This window comes from Lepisma saccharinum, chromosome 3 (assembly GCF_977018435.1).
Source record: "Lepisma saccharinum chromosome 3, izLepSacc3.1, whole genome shotgun sequence".
Classification (NCBI taxonomy): domain Eukaryota; kingdom Metazoa; phylum Arthropoda; class Insecta; order Zygentoma; family Lepismatidae; genus Lepisma; species Lepisma saccharinum.
This window is the reverse complement of record NC_139231.1, coordinates 25,113,201-25,138,139: the sequence shown is the minus strand read 5'-3', so window position 1 is coordinate 25,138,139 and position 24,939 is coordinate 25,113,201. Positions and strand designations below refer to the sequence as shown.

Below are 24,939 nucleotides of genomic sequence, written 5' to 3'. Positions count from 1 at the left end.
TCTTCTTGAATGTGTGTCATCAACACGCCGAGAGGCAAGTTGCCAACGAAGAAAAAAACTTCACAGCATGCAGAGGAAGAGGTGATGGTCAGTCACTGTGCTATGACTACTTGTGTATTACGTAGTAGAACGAGCTCTTGTCGTGTACAAATTGAAATAAGTATACAAGATGATTAATACATGTGAAGTATTACTGAATAATGTGCAACTAATTATTTCCTTGCTCGAATTCTGGGTGGTATTTTTAGAGGGCAAGGGGCTAATTGTCTAACCCTTTCTCTGGTTACAAATTATTAGGCTCTTGAGAGTATGCTATATACAATATCCATGTGCTTTGAAAGGAGTTACTAGATTCGTCATCCCTTGTACTGAAAAATTTTCAAATATCACACTGCCAATTTTTTTATATGTGGTAGCCTGGAACAAACAACATCGGCTCTCTCCCCTCATATACAATTTCATTATGACGTTTAGGTCCTTTGTATATCACCTCTTTTATTTCTAATTTCTCTCTATTGTTACATTTTTCGCTATCACGTGCTTTATTTCTGCGTGTTTCTTTCCCTCACTATTTAAATAGTTCAATCTTACTATGATCCTTAAAAATTACATCACGCAAACTTCAGTATATGTGCAGGCATCCTTGGATTTGATCTCTTCTTCCATCAATATCCACTAATCTATCTTTCTTCTCCAGTCTCTAATATGTATTCCTCTCTGGCGGTATAGCTCTCGGTGAGTCACCTTCCAATCTTAATTACAGCTCTGCTTCTCCAATCTCTAACCTCCACAGATTTCAAATCATTAGCGTTTGTCCATCCACCTGCATTTACTTAGTTTCTTCTTTCTTTTAATTTCTTTTTTAGCGGACTGACTGGCAGTCCTTGTTTTGGAACTATATCACAAGTATGTAGTGTGGATTAGACATTATCCATTGTCTACTGCTTTGACGTTTACCTATTCTGACATTACCTTTCGAGACTTGGGGGTCGGTATTGGCTCAGTCCCAAGGATATTTCATTATCACTTTGACTGTTATAAAATGTAATGTGGGATATAGTGGAACACATTGAAACTTCTAAGTTGATATCTGTGTTTTATCAAGCAAGTTTATAGAGTTGTATTCAAAGTTTATAGATTTTTTTACTTGTTACTAATATGAAACCCAACAGTAACACTGTCCAAGTGTGTTTAGGTTATCCTATCATAAATTTCATCTTATTAGCATTCATCCTTATCTTTGCGATTAGCTTAAAATGGTCAGAAAAGAGAAGTAAAATAACAAAAATACAAACCAACCAATGAAATACATAATTCGAACTTCCAAGCGGGATATACTTCTGTTCGAATTACCTAGTAATTCGAATTATCCACGTTCGAATTAAAGGGAGGACAGTATACATGAATTTCCTGTTTACATCTCTCAATCCTCCAAACAAAAAAGTTAGCACCCTAGTAATGTCTTGGATTTGTTGGCAGAAAGATGCTTGGCAATTTTGGAGGAAAGTCTGTCCAATGCATTGGAAAATGCATTGTCGTCTGAAAACAATCAAAACCAGTCGGAATAAAAAAAAGAGGAAGATCTCTTTCGCAAGATGGTGACTTATGGCCAGTTGTAAGCTCGCCCGTAGCTAAATCGCTTGACAGGAACAGTGGAAAGGGGGTCAGCACAAAGAGAAAACTCGAATATTCAACTCCTTTTTTTCCCTTTCCTGTGCTGCTTCTTCGCCACTCTCGCTCTCCGAGCCAGAACAAGAGGATGGCGGTTTTACTTTTCATGCACAAAGCAGAAGCATTGACCTCAGAGGAAACCTTCTCTGGCGCTGCATTGTCCATAAGTTACCAGGCCTTGTCGCTAGTTGAGTCAGTACCTAGTGTTTTCCCCCTTGTACGTACGTACGTTATTTTTGTATAATACGAGGCCCTTAGCAAGGGGTAGGCTAGGTGGCTGAAGCCTAGGGTGCCATGCACAGAGGGCGCCATTCTAGCTTTTTCTTTATTCATTTGAAAAATACAAAGAATATGAACAGAGATAAGGAGAGAAGTAAAACATACAAGGCGTTACTCGATCCTTGTTCCCATTGAAGATATGCAACTGATGAAGTAACCCCTAGATACTTGCTTTGGTGGTTACCCTGTATAAATACCTAGTATTTTTCTGAACTTTTTATTTCTTTCGTCTTTTACTTGGAGACTTACATTCTAGTAACACATCGATGGAATTTTATCCTTCCAAAAGTAGTAGTAATAGCACATCTATAAATATGTTCTTCAAACACTAAGACATAACTAAAATATTCTTAAATGTGCTAAACTTTTTAAAATCATAAGTGCAAATCATAAATCTTTAAATATAACATGTATTATTTTAATGGCGTTTTTCTTTGTTCCCTCATTTCAAAATTTGTAGGATGTAAATATTACAAAACATGGCATAAGAAAAGATATCGAAGAACACACATAAAATATCTGTGCTGGTAGTGCGGGGTGGGGGGAAGGCAAACCACAATCCTACCTAGTGTGCCAAATTATCTAGCTACAGGGCTATAGTATTGCAATAAAGGCTGGCATGCTTTCTTTCTTAGTAGACGAGCCGAGAGATGTGGTTTGCGATCGCACCTCTCCGCCACTCACCCAAATATCTATGATGTAGTATATTTTACTTCGCTTTTCTGTCACTTTTGGCTTGCCGCAAAGATGAGGATGGATCATGATAAGATGAGTTCGATGAAGGGACAATCGCAAACATGTGGCACATTCCAGCGTTACGTGTGTGACATTTTACAAATAAAATGTAAGGTTCTAGACATGAGATTGGATTAAAATATTCATAATGAACTGATTTCATAGAATTATGAAGTACTTTGTGGTGTCTGTCAACAAATGAAATTATCTTTAGTATGATAGCATATCCTGAATGCATGAAAAGCATTAACGATAGTGTGTTATGTGTGTGACGCTTAAAAATGTAGCAACGTTTTACTTAATTTATTTGCGAAGCATACAGATGATCGTAATCTTCGTTGCTGAAATATAAAAATTAGGTGCATTCACAAACATTAAAAATAATAATAATTTTTAAATTGATTCATTTTGCTACATAGAGTAAGGCCACTTCTAGTGCCCCATGTTCCACAGAGGAATAAACTGGCTGTGAGACCAGACGCCAGAGCCTCTCTAGTCTGCAAAGTGCAATCCAGGGTGCACTACGTGTAAGGGAGGTTGAAATTTGATGTCTTATGAAAGGGTCACTCCTTACACCCCGAAATAGAAATAAAAGAAAGGTAAAACTACGCTTTGACATTGCAACTTTCTGTGAAGGCATATGGGTTTGTCGAACCCCTTTCTCCCGCGTGGCCGTCTACTGGATGTTATGAAATAGTAGTATTAACAATAAAGCATAACAATTATCTTCTTTGTCAAATTTGAAATCACACTATTGACCATGGTATAAAGATAAGAGCATGTTGACAATTGGTGTTATAAAATAGAAAGCTAGTGATTTCTAAAGCGAAATTTCAGTACAAACAGTTGGCACATTACTCAGCTATACAGTATTTTGTTGTGTGTGTATGAGAGAGGGACAAATGCAGATATAAATTCCATATCAAAAAGGACATGAACACAAGAATTAATGTGACCAAGACAAACTTATTACAAGTTGTATAGCTTTAAGACATGCTTTAATGAATAAACACTTACCAACATTTGTGTGTGTGTAGGCTATTCAGAAGGTTCAATCAGGCTTTTAGAAAACAGCAAACCGATTTGTCACAAATTTATTATGGTTAGAATTTATATGCAGATGATTCAGTGAAAGCCTGCAAAATGAAACGAGAAATAGATGATGCACCACTCAACAATTTGAGGTAGGGAACCTAAGATCGAAGAAGCTAGCATATCGAAATACGTAGCATCATCTCACTTCAGTGTTGACGTCCGCAACCATATATTATCTTTCCTGTTCGCTGAATTGGATGCAGAGGCTCTATTCTCTGGCCTGCTAGGTCACCCAACCTGAATCTACTCCATATTTCGTCTGGAACCTATCTCGAATCACTTGCATGAATCACTCCCCAGTGGGCATGGACAAGGAACTAGTTGCCAGGATTGTCTGTCTCCACTTGTGATGTTAAGGGATAAGTTTAAAATGTGTGACACAATGTTGTATATCGCTGTCATGCTTGCATTCTGGTTGGTCGTCGTCATTTTGAACAACTATTGTTAGGTGCATAATTGTGCGTTGATAACACCTGTTTGTCAGAGCTATGAAACCAGTTTTGAAAAGTCATGCATGTGACTCATATGCGTAAATTAATGTCAACAGATGTTGGTACTCATTGTACGTCGGAAATGTCCATACATGTCATTTATTTGTCATTCCTATGGACGATAGTACATGCTAGAGCTCGACATGTTTCAATCCATGTCGGTGGCTTGTCCGACCTTAGGTTTTCTATGGAGGTTATTCTTGAGTAAACAAAAAATGATCGATCAGACAATTCGATTATTGATGGCGGGGAAATAACTTCCGGTTTGGCGATTTTTCCAATGTAAACAAGTGGAATATAGATCGTCACCGAGCTTATTTTCTTATAAAAGGTCGGAAACAAAATGGATCACTTGAAATTTTTGAGTGATATAGAGAAACAAAGGTACCTAGAAAAGATTGGCAATTTCCCGGATCCTTTGGATGAAGATATAAGAGACAATCCAAGGCAATGTTGATCTTCTACCATCAGATTCGTTTTTGAAAGACTTCTCCAGGTTGAAATGAAGCTTACATTAATTATAAACATTGAAATACTTCGATTACAACAGTAGTAGAAATAATAATAATTACTACGGTTAAAATTATTGTTATACACTAATAATATATACCTAATTAAATAAATGTTATTCGAATCATTATTATTGTTGTTGTCTATTATTATCATGCTATTCGATCCACAAGCCGAGCGAATATCGAACACAACTATTTTCCATTAATCCTTTTACATTTCATAGTTACTATACTTCTGAAATGCACAGTTATTGTATTTTGTTATTAAATTTTGCAAGTGTCGTTCAAGAAAGGACTTAGAAAATAATATTCACAAAGTTTATATTGTATGACGTCATCTAAAATTATAATTTTTAGAATTCTGAAAACTGTGGAACCATTTATTCTTTGGATTAAATGGTAGAATATGAAAATAATAACCTGGTTCCTCTATTTTTCACTCAGGTTTTCGATCTAATGCATATTTTACATTGATTACTCTGTTCGAATACTAACCAAGTTAACTTTATTTCTGTTATTAACAATAAAAATAACAAACTGCCTGCTTTTTTTGCAACTTGAAATGAATGATGCCAATTTCCAAGGTGGGGGGGGGGGGAGGGGTCGACCGACCTACCGACGCACATGGAGAGAGCGCTTATCAACAACCAAAAGTCAAATGCGTTATATTATGATTATAAATAGTGTAACGTGCCCACCGTTACATGGTGGTATGGTAAAGTGTGGCATGGTTTGGTATAATGATGTATATATATTTAAAAACATTCTGCCGGCACACTGTCGATGGCTCACATGTTAGTTTTGTAAGAAGGACGCTATTGATTTAAGTTATCTCTTTTTCGGTCAAATAATGTGTTCTTCCCATTGTTGTTGGTTTGTAACTGATAAAGAATTGTCTATTTCTTCTGTATAGAATCGGTACAACGCAATGTGCTTTTAGTTTAGTAGGATTGAGAGAATTTTGAACGTACGGTTTGTATCTCTGATTAAAGTGAGTTGGCAACGCGTACTCATAGTTAGGTTTTTCGCCGCCCATGCGCCACTCCCAAACGTTATAAAAGCAGCGCAGACGGGCCGAGAGCTCAGTTGACTGCCAGATGCCAACTGCGGAAGGATCGGAAGATCTGGTCCCCAAGACCTCGGTCTAGGATAAGTCCCCGACCACATCTTCCCTAACTGATGTTTCCCCCTTACTGATCCGGTTCCAGGTTCAAACCTCGGACAAGCCCCCGACCGGGTCATTTCTTCAACAGTACCTTGGTTCCCAGGTGCAAACCCCGGGAAGGTCCCCGACCAAGGAACTGAAATGGATGTGTCCCTCACGAACCGGTTCCTAGGTGCAAACCCTGGACAGCCCCCGACCGGTTCTCCCCGTAGATCCTGGTTCCAGGTTCAAACCTCGGACGAGTCCCCGACCAGGTTCTCGCACACCGTCCGTCCTGATTCGTTGGGAGGTACCGACGCTTGTCACCTGGCTCACGCCCAAAAGGAGGTACCCGCGGACCCTGTGCATCCTGTTTCTCTACCTTCTATTTCTATCCCCCCCAGTTGGCAATTTTGATAGAGGGCGTTTCTTTTGGTCACGTGGGGTTTTCTTTTATGTAATCACGTGGGTCCCTTTTTACTGTTAATTGGTTTTTGTTAATTAGTCACGTGGCCCCGGATAATTATTAGTACATTACGGAACTCGCGTATTTGTATCAAGTGGGATAAAGTAGAGTAGTGTGTTGTTCCCATGTGGGCTAAGGGTTGTATTATTATTATTATTATTATTGGTGCCTAAGTTGAATAAAATTGTCACGTGGCATGAAAACAGGAGGTCCCTAACTGAAATAAACTTTGGCTATTTGGATCCAACTGGTACTGTAATTAACTCTAATCTATCAGGGATAAAATTGTATGCAACCACCAGAGTAAATGTAAGGTAAGTTATTTTGTCATGTAATAAGTTTGTTAACGGGTCAATGCTTTACCCGGGGGTCGAACTGATTATCATTTAACACAACATTTCTGTAAATACCTTGTATTCACTTTTTGCGGTAAAATATAAATGACCATTGCTCACACTCAAAAAGGATATTCATGGTTTTCATTTCGAGCTTCACTGTTGTTCACGTTTTACCCAGCAAGCCCTGAGATATCTAGAATCTGTGTTCAACGACTGGTAAGAAGTTAGCATTTAGGGGTAGACTTTTGCCGTCCTCCTAATTGAAGTGTTTAGAGTGTGGTGGGACGTTGCAATAGTTCCAACTTTTAAATTTAATCAACACACGTGCGTTAGACAATTATAATTTTCGAAACACGTAAAATATTATCATTTGATTTGATGAAGTGCCGACTTCATCTCTCTTGTTGTGTCCAATCTTTTCGCTTTACTACCTAAATCCACTAATTTTTCCGTATCGGGTCTGTCTGAAAACGATGCATAGATACCTGAGAACAATTGTTTGTTCCCTATCTCATGTTGAAACCAAAAACCACACAAATATTGTCTCCTTTTCCAAAGACACTGCTTTTACACCTTTGAATTCAATTATATTCTTTTCAAAACCGGAAGTGCAGTCCCCGCCCGCGCCAAGGAAGCACAGAAATGTAAACATCCGGTGAATAGGGCACGTATCAAATTGTTCAGTGGTGTATTTCCTATTTCTTGTCTCATTTTTGAGGGCCTTTACTGAATCACCCCGTATAGTCAGTACCAGTGATAGGACACTTGTCATAATGGAATATAAGGTTTTGTAGACCCTATTTGAAGACGTCTGCCATCCATCACGTAATTTGAATTGTAAAAATGGGGGAAACCACTTTACAGCCCGGACATTCTATCGAGTGACTTCCTGTTGTGAAGTTGAAGATCCTGAAGGTGATGAACTGAAAAGTGATTCTGCACGCAGATGCATGATGTCTTCGACGAGGGTCTACGCAACCAGTATGCTTTAGTAATGGTGGTGACTACATAAAAAGGTAGCTTATGAGGTAAGGGTCTGAACACATTAATTTGCCACAAATTTCTTGAGTATTGCCAGTTGTGTCAAAAGAGGCGTTCTTTCTAAGGGTACAAATATGTATGTTTCTTGTCGATCTTCTGGAATGCCAAGGGCGCCCGCAGGGAGGGGCCAGGGAGAGCACTTGCCCCCCTGAGATTTATGGAAAGAGTTAATGTAATCCGAATGGTGATATTGTAAAGATATTTTATAACATAAAAATGTTGTTTTCTACGACTTACAGGCCGTAAGTTACAGCAACTATTATTATTATTATTATTATTATTATAAGTAGTAGGGTTACACTTAAGATTACAGTCTATTTTACACTGATTATCTAACTATAAAAAATAGCTTTCTGTCATTATCCAGTTATGCAAATTGTATATAGATATACAGAATATGGAAATTACAAATGTATGTTATTTTGAAAAAAATAGTAGTAGTAAAAATAATAATAATAAAAATAGAAACAATAAAATCAGTAACAATAGCAATAATAATAATAAAAGTTTCTACGACCCTACCCCCCGGAGAAAAAATCCTGCGTGTGCCCTTGTGGAATGCATTGAAGACGTGCCTGAGGACGTCTGTATACTCACAAAATAACTTTTACTTGAAGCCATGATAAATACTTTTTCATTCTAAAGCCTGTTATAACTCTGAAATAAATGCACCATCCTCAGCAGTATAATTTTTTTATAAATCAATAATATAAATCGCTACAATAAATTCGATTTCCAACAAGAATTCAAAGCAAACATTAATCGCAAAGTTGCCGATTAATCGAGTGAAAGTCCTTTCATTATTGTGATTACTTGCATGTAATAAAGAATGTCCTCGGGGGATTCTCGTTAAGGTGAGAAGAAAGTGCAGTATGACTTCTACGAATTTCCAATTGAACAAACGCTTGATCACCACGTGGGATGATCTGTCACCCATGTCAAATTAATCAGTGACAGAGAGTTGGCTATTTCAAGCCGCAAGTCTTAATCGATGACTCACTGGATGCATATGGTCGAAGAAAGTAACATATTGAAGTTGAATGCAATCTCTCTCCAGTGAAATTAGTACTCCCTTGCAAAGGATAGAGTACAGGGTGTCCGGCTTAGACCTTTAACATTACAAAAGAGCATAATTTTGCAGAGAAACGCAATTTTATTACCAAAATTTACATTTTGGTAGAAAAACTCATGCATTTTTTTGTCCCAGCACCAGCACTTCACACAACATCGATATGACCCCCCCCCCCCACGGCAGATGTCGAACCGATATTCCAATTCCGTCCAGGTATTCACTAGCATTTGAGGGGTCACATTGTTAATCGCCTGATGAATTCTGTTACGCAGATCTTCCAAGTTATAGGCGGACATACTGTAGACTTGGTCCTTGATGAACTCCCAAAAGTAAAAGTCTAGGGGGGAAAGATCCGGCGAGCGCGGAGGCCAAGCAAGTGGTTTAGATCCTCTTCCTATCCATCTTCTGGGAAAATGCTCATCGAGAGATTCTCGTACAATGAGAGCAAAATGTGCCGGGTCTCCGTGTTGTTGGAAAATGGTTTCTGGAGGCATTTGAGGCACAGCGTAATGCTGAAACATGTCTAAATAATTCGTTCCTCTCACTGTTTCTTCAGCAAAGAAGAACGGGCCTATTATCTTCTCTTTCATTAACCCACACCACACATTAACTTTTGGCGAGTCTCTCATTATTTCACGAAACTCATGAGGATTGTCACTTCTCCAAATACGGCAATTTTGCTTGCTAACTTTGCCACACGTGTGGAATGCAGCTTCATCAGAAAAGCATACCTTGTCCAGAAAAGCATTGTTGTTGTCAATTTCGGTTAACATTTTTCCCGAAGACGTCTGTCTTTTAGGTTTATCATCAGGATAATTTCGTTGATCTAACTGGATCTTGTACGCCCGTAGACGTAACCTTTCGTGCACAACGTCATGGATAGTAGACCGAGGGATGTTGAGCTCTAAACTTGCACGTCTTATTGATTTTCTTGGACTTCTTGTGAATGCAGTGCAAATCACTTCAATGTTTTCCTCTGATACCTTCCGCTTCGCGTATTTCCCACGCACCGACACAACACTTCCAGTTTCTCTTAGTTGTTTATCCCACTTAACAATACTCACATAGGAAGGAACATTGCCGTGACGTTGAAGATTGTATTCACGCCGAAAAGCACGTTGAACAAGCTTCACAGATTTGTTTGCTGCCAGTGAAAGAACGCAGAACACTTTCTGCTGAACCGTCCACTCCGCCATCTTGGAATTTATGCGTTACACGCGCATGCGGGTCACGTCAACTCGAAGTACAGGTGATTCTCGCAAATGGCCACAGTTGCCAGTCTCACATAAACAATAAGTTTCATTTGAAGTTGAATGTAACTAAAGTTATACTGTTTTGTAATGTTAAAGGTCTAAGCCAGACACGCTGTATAATAGAGTCAACCAGGGTTCGGAGCCGCTGAAGGCCTACCTGATGGCGCAGTGGCAGCGGTGTCGCCTTGTAATCAAGGGGCACCGGGTTCGATACCCGGTGGAGGTTCGGATCCTACTTTAAACTGCCCAGTCCCGATTAGCCTTACCGTGCATAAAGTGAACTTAAAACATCAATTCAATCAATAAGTTAATCAAATCGGAGCCGATGCAGAAAACATGTTGTCTCTTATAAAGGCCGAATATGTGTTTCCATAATTATGACCCGGCACGTCTGCATTTTTCGTTCTTATTGAAGCCTGGGTGTGTTCCACTAATGTTTTTTGGCAATAGTTCAGTAAACTTAGCCAAAGATAGCACGAAAATTGAAATTCAAGAAGAAATAATTTAATTCTGTCGTGATCATTTGTGGTTTATTTTTCTTTTAAAATAGATCGCTTACTTTCACTTTGTAAAAAGTTGATTCATGTTTTCTTAGATAGATATTTATGCAACTGCAATTTATTCGAACAAGTGTTCTCGAGTTACCAGCCTGGTAAAATTGAAGTTAGCTTCCAACGTTTCGAGGGCATACATTACTCTCATCTACATTAGCTTCATCGTTGGAAGCTAACTCCAATTTAACCATGCTGGTAACCTGAGAACACTTGTTCGAATCTCATCGCCAGGAAAGCTACAATTCCTAACTGCAATTTATGATAATTGAAGGCTAAAATTGGTAAACGCTGTAAGTGCCACAATAATTCAATCACCGTTTTCCACGTTAAACTGTGAAATGTGCCATGCTTGATAATGTGGTAAACCTGAAATGTAGCTGGTAGCCCTCTAAGTAGTTCAAAGGGTGTCTCTTGTACAGTAACGGACACTACTGAGTTGTAACGATTTTAGTGGAGACTTTACAACGCAAAAGTTCCCGTGACTGTACGTGTGTTTACATGGCAGTTATCTCCGTAAAAATGGATACTTAACAGAATTTAGAGACATGTTGAGCCAATCATTTGAGTCACCATTTTATATTTGGAGTTGGGCGGAATAGGGGAGTGGATGTTACAAATGGATTATGACTTTGTTGATTAATATTCAGATATGTGTGTGGGGGGGAGTGTTCGTGTGTGTGTGTGAATTTTGTGATTTCATTGTACGTGTAGTTCTTCATAATTACTTTCTTATTAATTCACGGAATATTATTTAATCTAGACACGTTGAAATGTAAATTCCAATTCTTATTGCTAAATTTTCAAAAGTTTTCATTCTTCCCTATAACTTATTTAATCTAATTGTTCAGTAAAAAATAATAGAACAAAGATACATTATATTTAGACATAATGATTTTCGTTTCAAAATAATGAATTTAATTTCGTTCTGACACCTATAAATAAAATAGAAACTTGGGATCTTTATCAAAAGTGGGAAAAGGTCGTTCTTCTATGGTTGGGTAAGTAGGACATTAGATTAATTTAAACTGTCAATTTGGCTTGAGAAAATGAAAGTATTAAAGTTATTGTAATGCAGCTATTTACAATATAGTATTAAATATTAGTATTAAGATTTTCATATTCCGTATTGTTTTCGACAGCCCACACATCTCAGTTATTAATAACCCTATTATAATATTCCATCCTTATTAATTCATTATGTTGAATACACATCTTATTATTTTGTTTGATGGGCATTTTCATTTTTATGACCAAGGGTAAACAGAAATAATAATCATTATTATATTATTACTATTATTATTATTATTATTATTATTATTATTACACGATTCCGCATTTCCAAACATAAACCAGGGCATTTGTTTTCAATTCGAGTATTACAGTATGGTGAAATAGCCCACATCTTGAACTGAGCATACGTCACTGCATATAAAATATACGAAAATACACTTACTAAATATAAAAAAATATTATAAACTTACTTAAACACACGAAAATCATGCATACATAAAAGTGTTATGCAATATAATTGTACTAACATATTATAAATAAACACAATATTTGAAATGATCCAATATAGCAAATTACAAATAAGTATTTTGAATTTAAATATTAAAGAGTTCCATAACTAGTTCATGTATACATGGAAGGGAGGAAATGAAACCAAAAAGTTTAACAATATTCTATACCTGAAGGCTTTGGCATGTGTTTAACAAATACCTTGAAATAAAATAAGCTTAAGCAAATGCATTGTTTTCATTGCCAATAGGTTCTTCGCATGTGGATAAGGTCAAGGGAAGAAAGGTATTGAGAGAAAGTGAAACCTTGAGTTAAGAAAAGTAAAAGCAGAACGAACACAAACGAATGAGAAAACAATATCTGGCGAGTTTTCTGTCAGGGACAAAAACGACGAGGTGATGTCATAAAAACAGCAAGGATGTTAGGGGGCTGGAACGGATTACATCGCTAAAACCAATAAGTGCAATTTGGTTCATGGGCGTCCAAGAGCTTTTCTGAACAAAACCAATCTGTCCTTGACGCGTCGCGGAAGATTCATGTGTGATCTATCTCCTCTGGAACTCTGAAATCATTTTTTAGTCAACGATAGGCATAATGCAATAGCATTTGTGATATATTTAGCATATTGAGTTGTATTAATAAAAAAATGAGTGCTCATGGGCATATAATGCCAACAGAAGTGGACCAGATACTCAAGTAGTAAGCACGTGATCCATTTTGGTATGTGTAAAGTCCTCTCACGCTACACATGCCACATGTTTACTTCGCCTTTAATTATCGACACCAATTCTTAATATCGTCAATATCACTTTCAATTTACCCCTTTAAGGACGAAGCACATGGCAACAAGGCATTTTCCATTCTCATTGAGGCTAAGCATTCTAAGTTGGATATTCAAGCACATTAGATCAAAAATCACACATTTCCAACTATCGTGCGTCCATTTCGATCTTCAGCCGAGAGATCGGGAGAAGCGTGGCGGGCGGCGCTGACGGAGATGCCGACATTTGCGGCCTGTAATGCCCGCTTATTTTTATGGACATATGCAGACTTTTATATAAATATTGCAAAACGAGCACTAACCTGTGTTATAAGAGTTGTTCAAACTGATATCCACCAAGTGCCAATCGACTTTCGGGGAGAATACGTTGAATAGCCTGAAACTTTCGTGCCTGTAGCTAAAGTCCTTCTGGGTCGGGCCGAGAACTTATCAGCCCCTCTCGTAACGTGAACCTTGTGGCTCTTACTGACACAACACACATACACACTGCAATAACACAAACAAGTAACGGCAAGTAACCAATAATAACACTCTTGCGCACAGTACGAAATTAACACGCTCTTGGTTTACATCTGCTCGTCACTATATTCACAGCTCTGTCGCGAAGGAACAAAAAAACTCGAGCTCGGAGATTTCGGATTGCAAGGAAGCTCACGAACACCATTGACTTTTAACGGTTTCGTCTACAGCGTAATCTTGATACAGTGTTGCACATTCGAAACTTCCAAACGATCCCCATCCACACAAAACTCTTTCAAGGATATAAACTTAAGCAGGACGTTACTGGTCAAAACTATGATTAAAATGTTTTATTATCTGTGGCTCTTTACATTGTTTTTTAAAGCGTATTTTTTGTGTATATAAGGGCAGAACTTGGATGAATTACAGATGATAAATTATAACACAGGTTAGTGCTCATTTTGCAATATTTATATAAATGTCTGCATATGTCCATAAAAATAAGCGGGCATTACAGGCCGCAAATGTCGGCATCTCCGCCAGCGCCGCCCGCCACGTATCTCCCGATCTCTCGGCTGAACATTGAAATGGACGCACTGTACTTTCCCCTCTTTTCATTTTTTGCTGTATGCACTAATAACCTAATTGTCCCATGATGCCCGACTTTTGAATACATGAAAGCATGACACTGCTTGAGCGGGTGCTCTATGAGAAAACAGCACGTGCTCCAAAAAGTTTGGAAATGAATACAGAATAATTTCTGCCTTAGGAAAATAGATGGGAAACAGGATCTACAAACAAATATGAGGAGTTCCAACAAAATTATTGTGATCAGGGATCATCCCTGTCGTAGTTGTAAAAGCGGCTTTAAATTCCTTAAAAAATTACAGTCACGTTGACTGGCAATATGACTGCTCCTTAACAAATGAGGATATTATTAATAACTAATGATTTTTCTGCGGGCTATGCTAATGAATTATATAAAACTAAAACATGCACAGATGGCCGATCAATTACTCGCCCTCTACCAAAACACAACAATAAAATCTACTGAGGTTATATATATCGACCGCAAGGAAAAAAAACCTTGGGACGAAAAGTCCCCGCGCAGCTTTCCCTTCTTCCGTTCAACTCGCGGGCCATAAGTAAGCATGGTCCACTCTCCCCCTCCCTTCCACGCGGGAGTACGGTGCACAGGAGTCGCGGGTCTGCGCAGGTTTCTTTGCTTGTGGTTTCACTCTAGTACTGTATATAAGGTACTTGCGAAAGATCTTGCAGCTTAGTTTGCAGTATTTAATAGCCTCATTCCTATTCTGATTCATCAGGTCAATTCACTGAAATTTATGGTCTTGACTGTAAAACTGGGTTTGTATGTCAGCATGATGGGAAATGACATACAGCCGTATCAAGAAGAGCCTACCTTCGTGGCGGAGTGGTTAGCACAGCGCGCTTCTGCGCCAGATATTCCGGGTTCGAATCCCGACCTGGACATGGGTGTTCATTGTGATCGTCTCTTCATCAATTTCACCATATCATCACTCATCCTCATCTTCGCAGTTAGCCATAAGGGCAGAAAAACGAAGTAAAATAAATCAGATCAATCAATCGTATTAAGAAGAGAGAAACCGCAGACAACTCGCGAATTGGACAGTCATTTGTTTACTCCTTAGCAGTCACTGCTGATGGAAATGTTCTCCTTCGTTGTCAGTAGTGCACCCATGTTGCCGTATTGATAACTTCTCTCCCTTACTTTGTCGTTAAAAAATTCAACAATGTTAAATATTTCGTCTCCGCCTTCGCTGTGTACGGTTTTCCCCTTCACGATGGTACGAACACTTGGAACTGAATAAAGGTGATGACGATGTGTTGAAGATCGCCGCAGATCCTGGCAATGCAGGGGTAGGATTACGTGGCAAGCAGCTGATTGCATCACTCTCTTTGCTTCCTTTGGGGTGAATATTCGACTACAGCGCCAGAAGATTCTTACCTTCTTGGTAAAGCAGTACAGCACGAATTCATAATAGACAAGTGATCACTGATCACATAAGCAAAGTGCATAGCTCAAGTTCATGCTAATAACGGCCCCGTGTGGTCCAGCAATTTTTCTGGAACGTCCACTTTGTAATAAAATTATATAATTTCAATCAGTCATTTTTTATAAATCCCGTAAAGAGAACCAGAAGGCGAAGATATTACTTCTCTTTTAGAAATAAAACAATGCAAGATGCACTTCTGTCTTAACTGTATTCGTTGCCTTTCTGCACAGAAAGACTAATCGGGACGGGACCTACAGTTTAAAGTGGGATCCGAATAACTTTGTGCCTCCCTCGGGTTCTATTCCTTGTCCATCACACACTGATATTATATGGATTGTTATCTATTGGTTGATTGAATTGGTTTAGTATTTTACTTCGCTTTTCTGCCAGTTTTCACTAATCGCAAAGATGAGGATGATACGATGAAATTAATGAAGGGACACTCACAAAAGAACAACCATGCCCAGGTCGGGATTCAAACCCGGGACACCTGGCGTCATAGTGCACTGTGATAAACACTCCTCCACGGAGGCCAGCTTGTTATTTATTAAATAAATGTTCAATATTTTACAGTATGTACATTGTCTAAAAGTTAACGAGTTTAATAAATATATTATCTAATGATATTGTGAGGATTTCATTTGATCACCACAAATTGTAAGGACATATGTTCACGGTTAGGCAAATAATGGAGAATATTGGTAGCTCATCATACATTTTAAGCGGGTCTATAAAAACAATATCCTAGGAAATCGTACAAGGCAATGATTCAGCCAGTGATTGCAGGTAAAAATAATAAGACTGGTTAGAATAACCTTAAGAGAAACAAATTTCAGGGTTAATTGAATTGGATTCAATTGATTTGGCGTTTTTGAGTTCACTCTATGCACGTTAAGGCTCATCGGGACTGGACCTACAGTTTAAAGTGGGATCCGAACCACTATGTGTCTCCAGCGGGTATCGAAACCGGGACCTCTTGATTACAAGGCAACGACGCTACCACTGCGCCATCGGGGAGGCCTTAAATTTAAGGGTTAAGAGTGAACTAAAGCTCACGAAAAAATTCGTACTGCTGAACCAAGCTTTAATGTAACTATACTAAAAAATATAAGTGAGGAGAGTAGAAGAAGGGCGCAATCCAGGAAGAACCTTCCTCAACTGGTTGAGTCGACTGCAGATATGATGAATCGATGATTGAGGATGGGTTGAAATTTTTGGACCGATAAATGGGACTCCGGATAAATCGGGCAAAGAATGAGTTAATACTATAGTTCGAACTGAGAAATTTATGGAGGGTAAACGCATACAGTTGAATGGAGGCACTTTAAGAAATCTTATAGATCTATACCTAGAAACTTTACTTACAAGTAAATAGCATTAATCAGGAAAAAGGCAAGAATAACACCGCGTAACTAGAATTATTTTGCACTGCTAAGTGTGTTGAAATTGTATAGTCCGAGTAGAAAATGAGTATCGGGTAGTGATAAAGCTAGTGATAACATAGGTGTTGAGGCTTGGACATTTGCTAGTGCAGACGAAGAACTTCTCCTAAGATGTGACAGAAAGTTGCTAAGGAAAATGAAGGGTGCAGAAAATGACAACTGAAATGAAGAATAAGGAAGATTGACTGTGACACGAACACAACAGTTAACTTTTCTAATGCTATAATATGGAACCTATGTAAACTACAACAGAGTTCCAGGTGGATTCACATGTGAAACTAGAATAAATATAATTTGTAATGGTGATTTATTGACGTGTTAATATTATTGAACATTGGATAAACAATACTAAAGATCATCTGAGCCTCTGCTGCCAATTCAATTACAAAATAGAACTTACTTTTAAGTGTTGACATTTACAACTCATTAAATTTTTTACGGGTTTAGAGAAATTGAAAGCAAACTTTGAATTCAACCGTTAATACAACTCAACAATCCAATACAGTATGAACAAAACAATACTTTGAAATGGATATGACAACAATGAACACGCAACAGCCATTATTACCAATTTCGAAGAAGATGTATGTAACCACTGTCTCCGAGTGGTCAAGTGGATTAACTTTTTAATATTAAAACTGACTGCACATTGCAAAAACATTATTTAATAATCTTTATACAGATTACAATTATGGCGCATCAAAAAATTTATCTCTTCCAAAAAATAGTGTTTTCTCACATATTTTAATAAAAATAAGAGCTGAGCTCTGCTTGGACCCCTCTTAGGATTAGGAAGGTTAAAGAGGTATACAAATGGAGGTCAGCGGAGAGGAGAATATTAGGAGGAAGAACAATAAAAATATGGTTGGATGATGTTGAGGAAGACCTAAATGGATGGGCAAAAGAAGATGGAGAAGTGCGAATCCCCCCGCAAAAAATGTCAAGGAAAATTATTTTTATCCCTGGCAGGGATGTTTATCCTCCTCAAAGAAAAGGGAATTGAAAACATACAGTAGACCATTTCTTAACTATGTAACAAAAACAATAGAAAAATAATTCGTGTCCATTAAAGAAGATAAACGATTAAAGTGTTCACAAGAAACGTGCAGGTAGATTAGATGGATGATATGTATGAACTTGGAAATAGAAGTTTGGTCAAGTTTTGGGTGTTTTTAGTTGGATATCTCATTTTGTGCATTAGTTTGAGTTATCTTAGAATATAAATATTGTGTTTCTAAAATACGTGTAAATGTTATCATAAGATTTTATGACCACTGTTTTAAGGTGCGTAGAACCTTAAGGCAATAATTTAGTTTACTGACTGCTAACTAGGGCTCGGATAATTATGCATTTCGCATATTGCATATGCAAATGCACATTTAAGGATTTTTAACAAAAATTCATATTTCATATGCAGGTGCATATTTGTATGAAAATAAGTTGATGTGCATATTTTTGTATCGACAACCAACGCCAAGCATACACTGTTCTTCTCCTCGCTTCTCTTCTTTTTTCATTATCTTTTCTCTGCCTTTCTTGTAACATGTAGCAGTGTCCCCGTTACAAGAATATATAAACTTAATATTTTTTGTATCCATACTTCTATATATTAATGGTTGATTACCTAGTGATGTGGAACACACCTGGTGTTAATATAAGTCTCAAGGGTTTGTTTCTTTCTACCAGCAAGCTGAGCTGGAAGTTGTTACAGGTGACAACAATGCAGGAAAGCTATCGCTATTGTGTAAGAGCCAAGCAGACACGATCTTATGAAAACGTTGTCACAGGAAAAAAGACGAAAGATTAGGCTGTCTTTCCCACTCAATATTTGTCGTGTCCCTTGGCGGACAGTAATTAAATTTATATCATAATAATCCATGATTCTTTAGCTGCGAGACAGTACTTTCAGAATTTAGCTAAATGGACGCAAAATAAAGTTATGCCCGCGCAAAACAAAACCTGTATATTTTATTTTACTCAACATTTTTCAAGTTGTAATTATTTTTGTTTGTTGGCTTATCGTTTGTACGTTGCGGGGAGAGAGGGGAGTTGAAAGAAGCCATACTCCCTAGTCAAATTAAATACTGTGTATAACGTATAACGCCCACCCAGCGTCGAATAACATGAGTACCTGGGGGAAACCCTGGGGGGTAAAGGCGGTCAGGGGCGTGATGCTGATCACATCACCCCCACTCACGACCGGATCAAGAAAGTGTGGGGCGTTACCCCCACATCCCCTATACGCCTTTATGGCGTGGTGCTATGCACAGGGGAACACTTTACCTTTTTGCATAACGTTTAATATTCCATTGTATGTTTATAAATCGCAAAAAGGTCAAAGTGATAATTTATACATGTAATTAATTATGTTTCTCATTGATACCTTATGGATTTGTATTTTATTGTGAGGTAATGTTTGTGCAAAGATAAAAGTTTGTAAATCCATCACGGCACCGAGAAATCAGATGTAAGCAGCGGAGCTCGATTGCATTTTGTTTGTTGGGATCTTGATTCTTACAGACGTATTGTTTGCCAAGCGGCTAGCAAGAAGAAAAGAGACCAGATGCAGAGAAACGTTTATGACCAACGCCGAGCAGGCACCAGAGACCGACGAGGGAAGATGACACTTTCACCAAAGGAAAGAGAAGCTGCCAAACTCAGAACAGAGCAAAGAGGCCGGGAATTTGAAGAGAGACTTCGAAAGAAGTGGGCGCAACAAGATCTTGAAGAACAGAGGCAGAAATCATTAGAACTAGAAAGCTAAGCAGTAGAAAAGATGGAGATAGGAAACAACACCAAATCTCAACCCAAGGAAGAACCGCTCAAACCAGAAACTCCAATCGAGAAGCAAGCCAAGAAAAGGGAATACCCCTGCAACTCTTCTAATGAAGAAGAAAACATTGACGACCCATTTATTCATCCCAAAAAGCCAGTACGTGCTAGACCACCACCGATTGTCAAACCGATAGACACATCAAACACATACCAAACGTTTTCAGATCATGATGAAGAGACAATACACAGACTGACCGCCAAGATACCAGCAGTCTACATCTACAATGCAGAAAGAAGCCATCAATTCATCACTTCAGTGACGAAGATAATAGATGACCAACAAGCCAAGATCCGAATACTACATGATGGAATGAAGATGGAATCAACTGAGGAAATACAGACAGAGCTATCAGCGCAAAACTACCGAGTACAACAGGTTCAACAGATGAAGAAACGAGACCCCAAGACCTTCATCAAGAGACCGATGCCACTGTACCTAGTTTCACTGAGCAAATACGAGACAACACGAAACATCTTCAATCAAGATAATCTCCTGAACTACGAGATGAAACTGGTGCCATACCGGTCTCCAGGAATACTAGAAAGCCATAGATGTCAGAGAATAGGGCATTCCCAGAGCCAATGCATGGCTCAGCCAAGATGCGTGAAATGTGCGATAATCATCTCACGGCAGAATGCCAAAAGAAAGATCGGAGACTCCCTGCAAAATGCTGTAATTGTGGAGGAGACCATCTGGCCAACTATAGGGGCTGTAAAATGTTCCTATCAGTACATCAGATGAAACCAAACCATCAGATGAAATCAAATCCAAAGCCAGATGATGGGAAGGAACATGAGAAAAAACTACCAGTCAACTCACCGCAAGAGAAGCCACCAGCGAAGACCAAACCACCGACCACCATAAATAATAGCCAGAAACTTCAGACTCTAACTGAGGAACAAGAAGAGACAAACGAGATCATCAAGTGGATCCTGACAAAATTACAAGACAAGAGAATCAGAACGCTCATCAAAAATGTGAAAGATAAAAGACAAGAAACGACACAGATAAAGCCATTACTATCGTACAGACACTGATTGAGTTCGTCACAGAAGCATTCTAAACAGACAATCAAAAACAACTCAGACGCAACATAAATTGCCATAGCATATTGTCAGGACCACAACTTTCAGTTCACAATCGAACTGCCAACACATACCGAACCTCGAGCGACAGTTGCAGGAGTAATAGAAGACCAATCATCGCACTACGGCAATACCACAACCTTAAAACAGATGGAAGTCAAGGAAACGGCACTTCAACAAGAAAAATCAAGAAACTTCAGCGTCAGCGTGGCTCATGGCTAGTGATGGGTTATGGCCGTTCCTTTTCTGGAGTCAGTTCACCGGAGCTCGCTCACCGCAAGGAGTCGTTCAAAGGAACGATGCAGCTCCTTTTTGCGAGGCAGTTCACTGGAGCTTGCTCACTGAGGGAGTCGTTCAAAGGAACGACCGACACCCCTCGCCGTTTTTTTTTTCGTGCCGTTGAGCGAAGTGGGTGGGGAGGATTGTTGCTGGAGTTATTCTGAGTGAAAAGGATTAGGGAGGGAGGGAACTTCGCTTACTTCTCAACATGAAAAAAAGGAGAAGAGAACATACACAGCAGGAAGAAAACTAAGTAAAGGTCAGGGTATCATTGAAGACTGATGGGGAGGGGTGAGGAAGATCTTAATGCATTTCAACTTATATTTTCTTTGGTGTTAGATAAGTGTGTCTTCTTTGTTGGATTCAGATGCGTAACCAAGGGAGCGTCTCGGGAGGCTGAAATCCTACAAATGTGTAATTTAAATAGTGTATTATGGTAATTAATTTTACTCCCTTAGCAAGATTAAACACCTTGCATAATAAGTTGTAATACACTGAGAAATTTATCTCCAGAGCTTCTACACCCCTTTTTTCTACTTTAGATGGCGGCTGCTGATAAGATATGAGCCCCTCCCAGAAATGAAATTTCTGGCTACAGGTCTGGTTGGATTCGTTGCTTACGTTGCGTCACATGCGTTTTCGTACCGTTAGATTAACTGTGACAATTAAACATGGACGTACGCAGTATTTTTTTCTGGAGGGAAGCAAACAAGTCATTTTTCTCCACGTAATAGTGGGACAGTCCTAAAGCTACCATATTTTCAGAACGTGAAATCGGGACTTTTTTACTACTCTATGAACGACCCATCACTACTCGTGGCCTTTTGTATTCGAACCTCTCATAAATGCGGAACTCGTATAACCGTCTTTTCTTTCAAAGCTTGAAGTTCTGCCTTTACATCCACATCGATCTTAGAAATTAGTTCATTCTGGGATTACCTTATGACAGTTACTTAGCTCTTCTGGTCAGAAGGCGTATATTCTCTCTATTCTATGCTCTTGGTCAGGAGATACAATTGAGAGAGTAGTGATTGTCTTGAGATATGCCGGAATTCGGGATCTGCAGATAGACTGTTGGTAGTCAACGTTTGTATCCCTGGTCAGGGTACACCTTTTCTTATTCTGTGGTCACAGAAGAATCTTCGGTTCTCTGGTCAGACGCTGGAGAGAGAAAAGGAAGTTGGATACTTTACTGCATATCTACAGAACCTAGTGGGAAGAAGGATTGTCGACTGCTTGTAGGATCTTGGTCAAGATCTATAAGTAGATTGAGAACCTTTGACCCAGAATTACGACGGACCTTTTATCGAGAACTGAAGCAGCCGGATTAACCCGAACCTTGAGCTGAGGAGCCTCAAGCCCCGAAGAATTACTGAGCGTGAAGCCGAGGCTCAATAGACCCATCAACCAAGTAACGATCCAGGGCGGATCTTACATTCTTCTTTAAACAACTTAAAACAAGTTACAACTTCAAACAAGCATCATAATTATAGATGATGTTAAAGAGGTCCTCGCCCATGTTGAAGATCCTGTGTATGTACAGAAATTGGATGCAGTATTGAAAAAGAACAGTAGGTATGCAACAATGGTAAAAGTTTGCAAAATTCTGCATACAAATGGACAACGTGTGGATTATCTGGAACTTGATGTGTTGCCCTAAAATATAGTCGACTTGTATCTTGCGAAGTACAACGTGTGTTTTCTGAATATAACACTATTCTAGCTGAAAACAGAAGGAGTTTCAAGTTCGAAAATTTGAGACATCATGTTGTTATAAAATGCAATCATGATCTTGATCATTAATGTATTGTGTTTCATTTAACGCAGAACCATATTAATTTTTTAAAAATCTGTGTAGCGAATGAGCATTCAGAATAAATCATATTCATTGCCTGGCATGTAATCTTTCATAGTTTGTAATATACAGCATTTATAAATTAAACAGGTTTTTAAAGTGCATATTTAAGTGCATATTTTACACTTTTTAGTGCATATTTTGCATTTTTTAGTGCATAACTATCCGAGCCCTACTGATAACATATATACAAATATGCATACCCAAAAAACCTGCCTCCAAAAACAAAATCACAATTGCGCCACTGAGTGGGTATTAGGGTAGGTCGAAAAAATCGATTTATCGAGTATCGAATTCTAATAGGGCTCAAAAGTTACGTATTTGCATGGTAACCAACAGAAAAATATTTTTAAAAAATTATGCGTTGGATCTTCAGTTCGCGCAAAGGGCCTAAAGTTTGGGTTTGGTTTGGTTTGGTTTGAGTTGGTGTTTTAAGTCCACTTTATGCACAGTAAGGCTAATCGGGACTGGACCTACAGTTTAAAGTGGGATCCGAACCACTTGTGCCTCCACCGGGTATCGAACCCGGGACCCCTTGATTACAAGGCACTGACGCTACCACTGCGCCATGGGGGAGGCCACTAAAAGTTTGGGAAAAAATACAAAAACACCAAATTTTATCTTTACGCTCAAAAAAACAGGTAACGGTTTTTGGCCTTTAATAGCATCTAAGTACTTCATTTTAGTTGCCTGATGACAGAAAAATTACAAACAGGCGCACTGTGGTATTTTAAATAATGAAAGGCCATCTTTCTTAATAATTCGTTAATGTGAGTGATTTCATAGAATCTATTTTGATAAAGAGTACATCATTTTGCCGCTCTTCACCAATTTCACAATTTGTTTTATAAAATGACCTAGAACTCACCACGATGAGGTGGCTGCAATTCTAGTTCCACCCACACCCTACCCAACCTCCAATCAAGTAGGATGTGTTAAATTATGTTGACTTAGTCAAGGACGTTGTCTTAAATTCAGATTTTTGATCAAATTTTGGCATTGGGGATATTGAGAGCAAAGTTACTCTAATGTAGCTATGTCTGTTTTCTTGTCCGCACACTTTTCCTGCAGCCTCTGTGACATGTTTGAAGCATCTTACAACAGCTTAGTTATGGCATGGAAAATTTAAAGAATCAAACTCAGGCAGAGTTTTATCTTGCAGAACTAACGAAATAGTCTCTGTTGTCAAGCTTTCCATCATTGGAGGGGGCGACAACTTAAATATTGTCCAATCTATAAGCTCAATGTAGTTCGTGACATCAACATTTATTGAGTGAGTCGTAAAAGTTCTAACAGACTTCCCCTTCGGATTTTGAGTTCTTGCCTTTAGTACCCTCCCGTAACCCAACTCTCGTATGTGTTGTCTCTCATCCACTATCATAGCCAACAACATGTTCTCTGGGTGACAGAAGAACGCGTTTCTTAATCACAGGATCGATGATTCCTTTTAATGTCGTCTGGCAAATGTCTCGTTGTTTTAACAACCTTAGGACCATATTTCACTGACTGATATCTCTTAATGTCGAACCAGACAGAAGCATATGTCTTCACAATGTAGTCTACAAGCATCTTGAGTTCGTTTGTAGGACTTGTTTGGGAAATGAACAACCATGAGATCCGGTTTGCACATTGAGCCTTCGGAAGTGACTAAGAGGTCCAGGATCTCTTACAGCCAGCCAGATCTGGAGCACATTGTCCTGTCTGGATTCCTCTGACAATATCAAGAAGGTACTGTTGGTCTTTGTAAGATCAGTTTTATTTACATTGATTTCATCTCATTCAATTGCTTCGAAATATATAACGGGTAATTTCTCACAATCAGGCAGTTGTTTGCCGATTTTCTCAGAGAATGACGCCGGTCCCGTCGTCTCTCCTTCCAAGTATTCAAATAAATGTCTGAATGGTAGCTCTTGGAAGTGAAGTGAGCAAATGAACCACTGCAATGGGCGCTGTATTTTAATCTTTATGTTGCAGATAACACCATTTTTCACCTTGTG

The 24,939-nt window shown here is 38.7% G+C and overlaps 1 protein-coding gene across 1 annotated transcript in view; it reads left to right on the top strand.

The window, feature by feature from the left end:
- LOC145985493 (uncharacterized) overlaps positions 1-19,651 on the top strand; it is an 85,481-nt gene extending 65,830 nt beyond the window's left edge. Inside the window, exon 4 of the mRNA XM_083119563.1 lies at positions 19,408-19,651. Within this exon, the coding sequence (XP_082975689.1) occupies positions 19,408-19,651 (244 nt within the window). The remainder of the gene's footprint in view (positions 1-19,407) is intronic.
- The last annotated feature ends 5,288 nt before the right edge of the window (positions 19,652-24,939 follow it).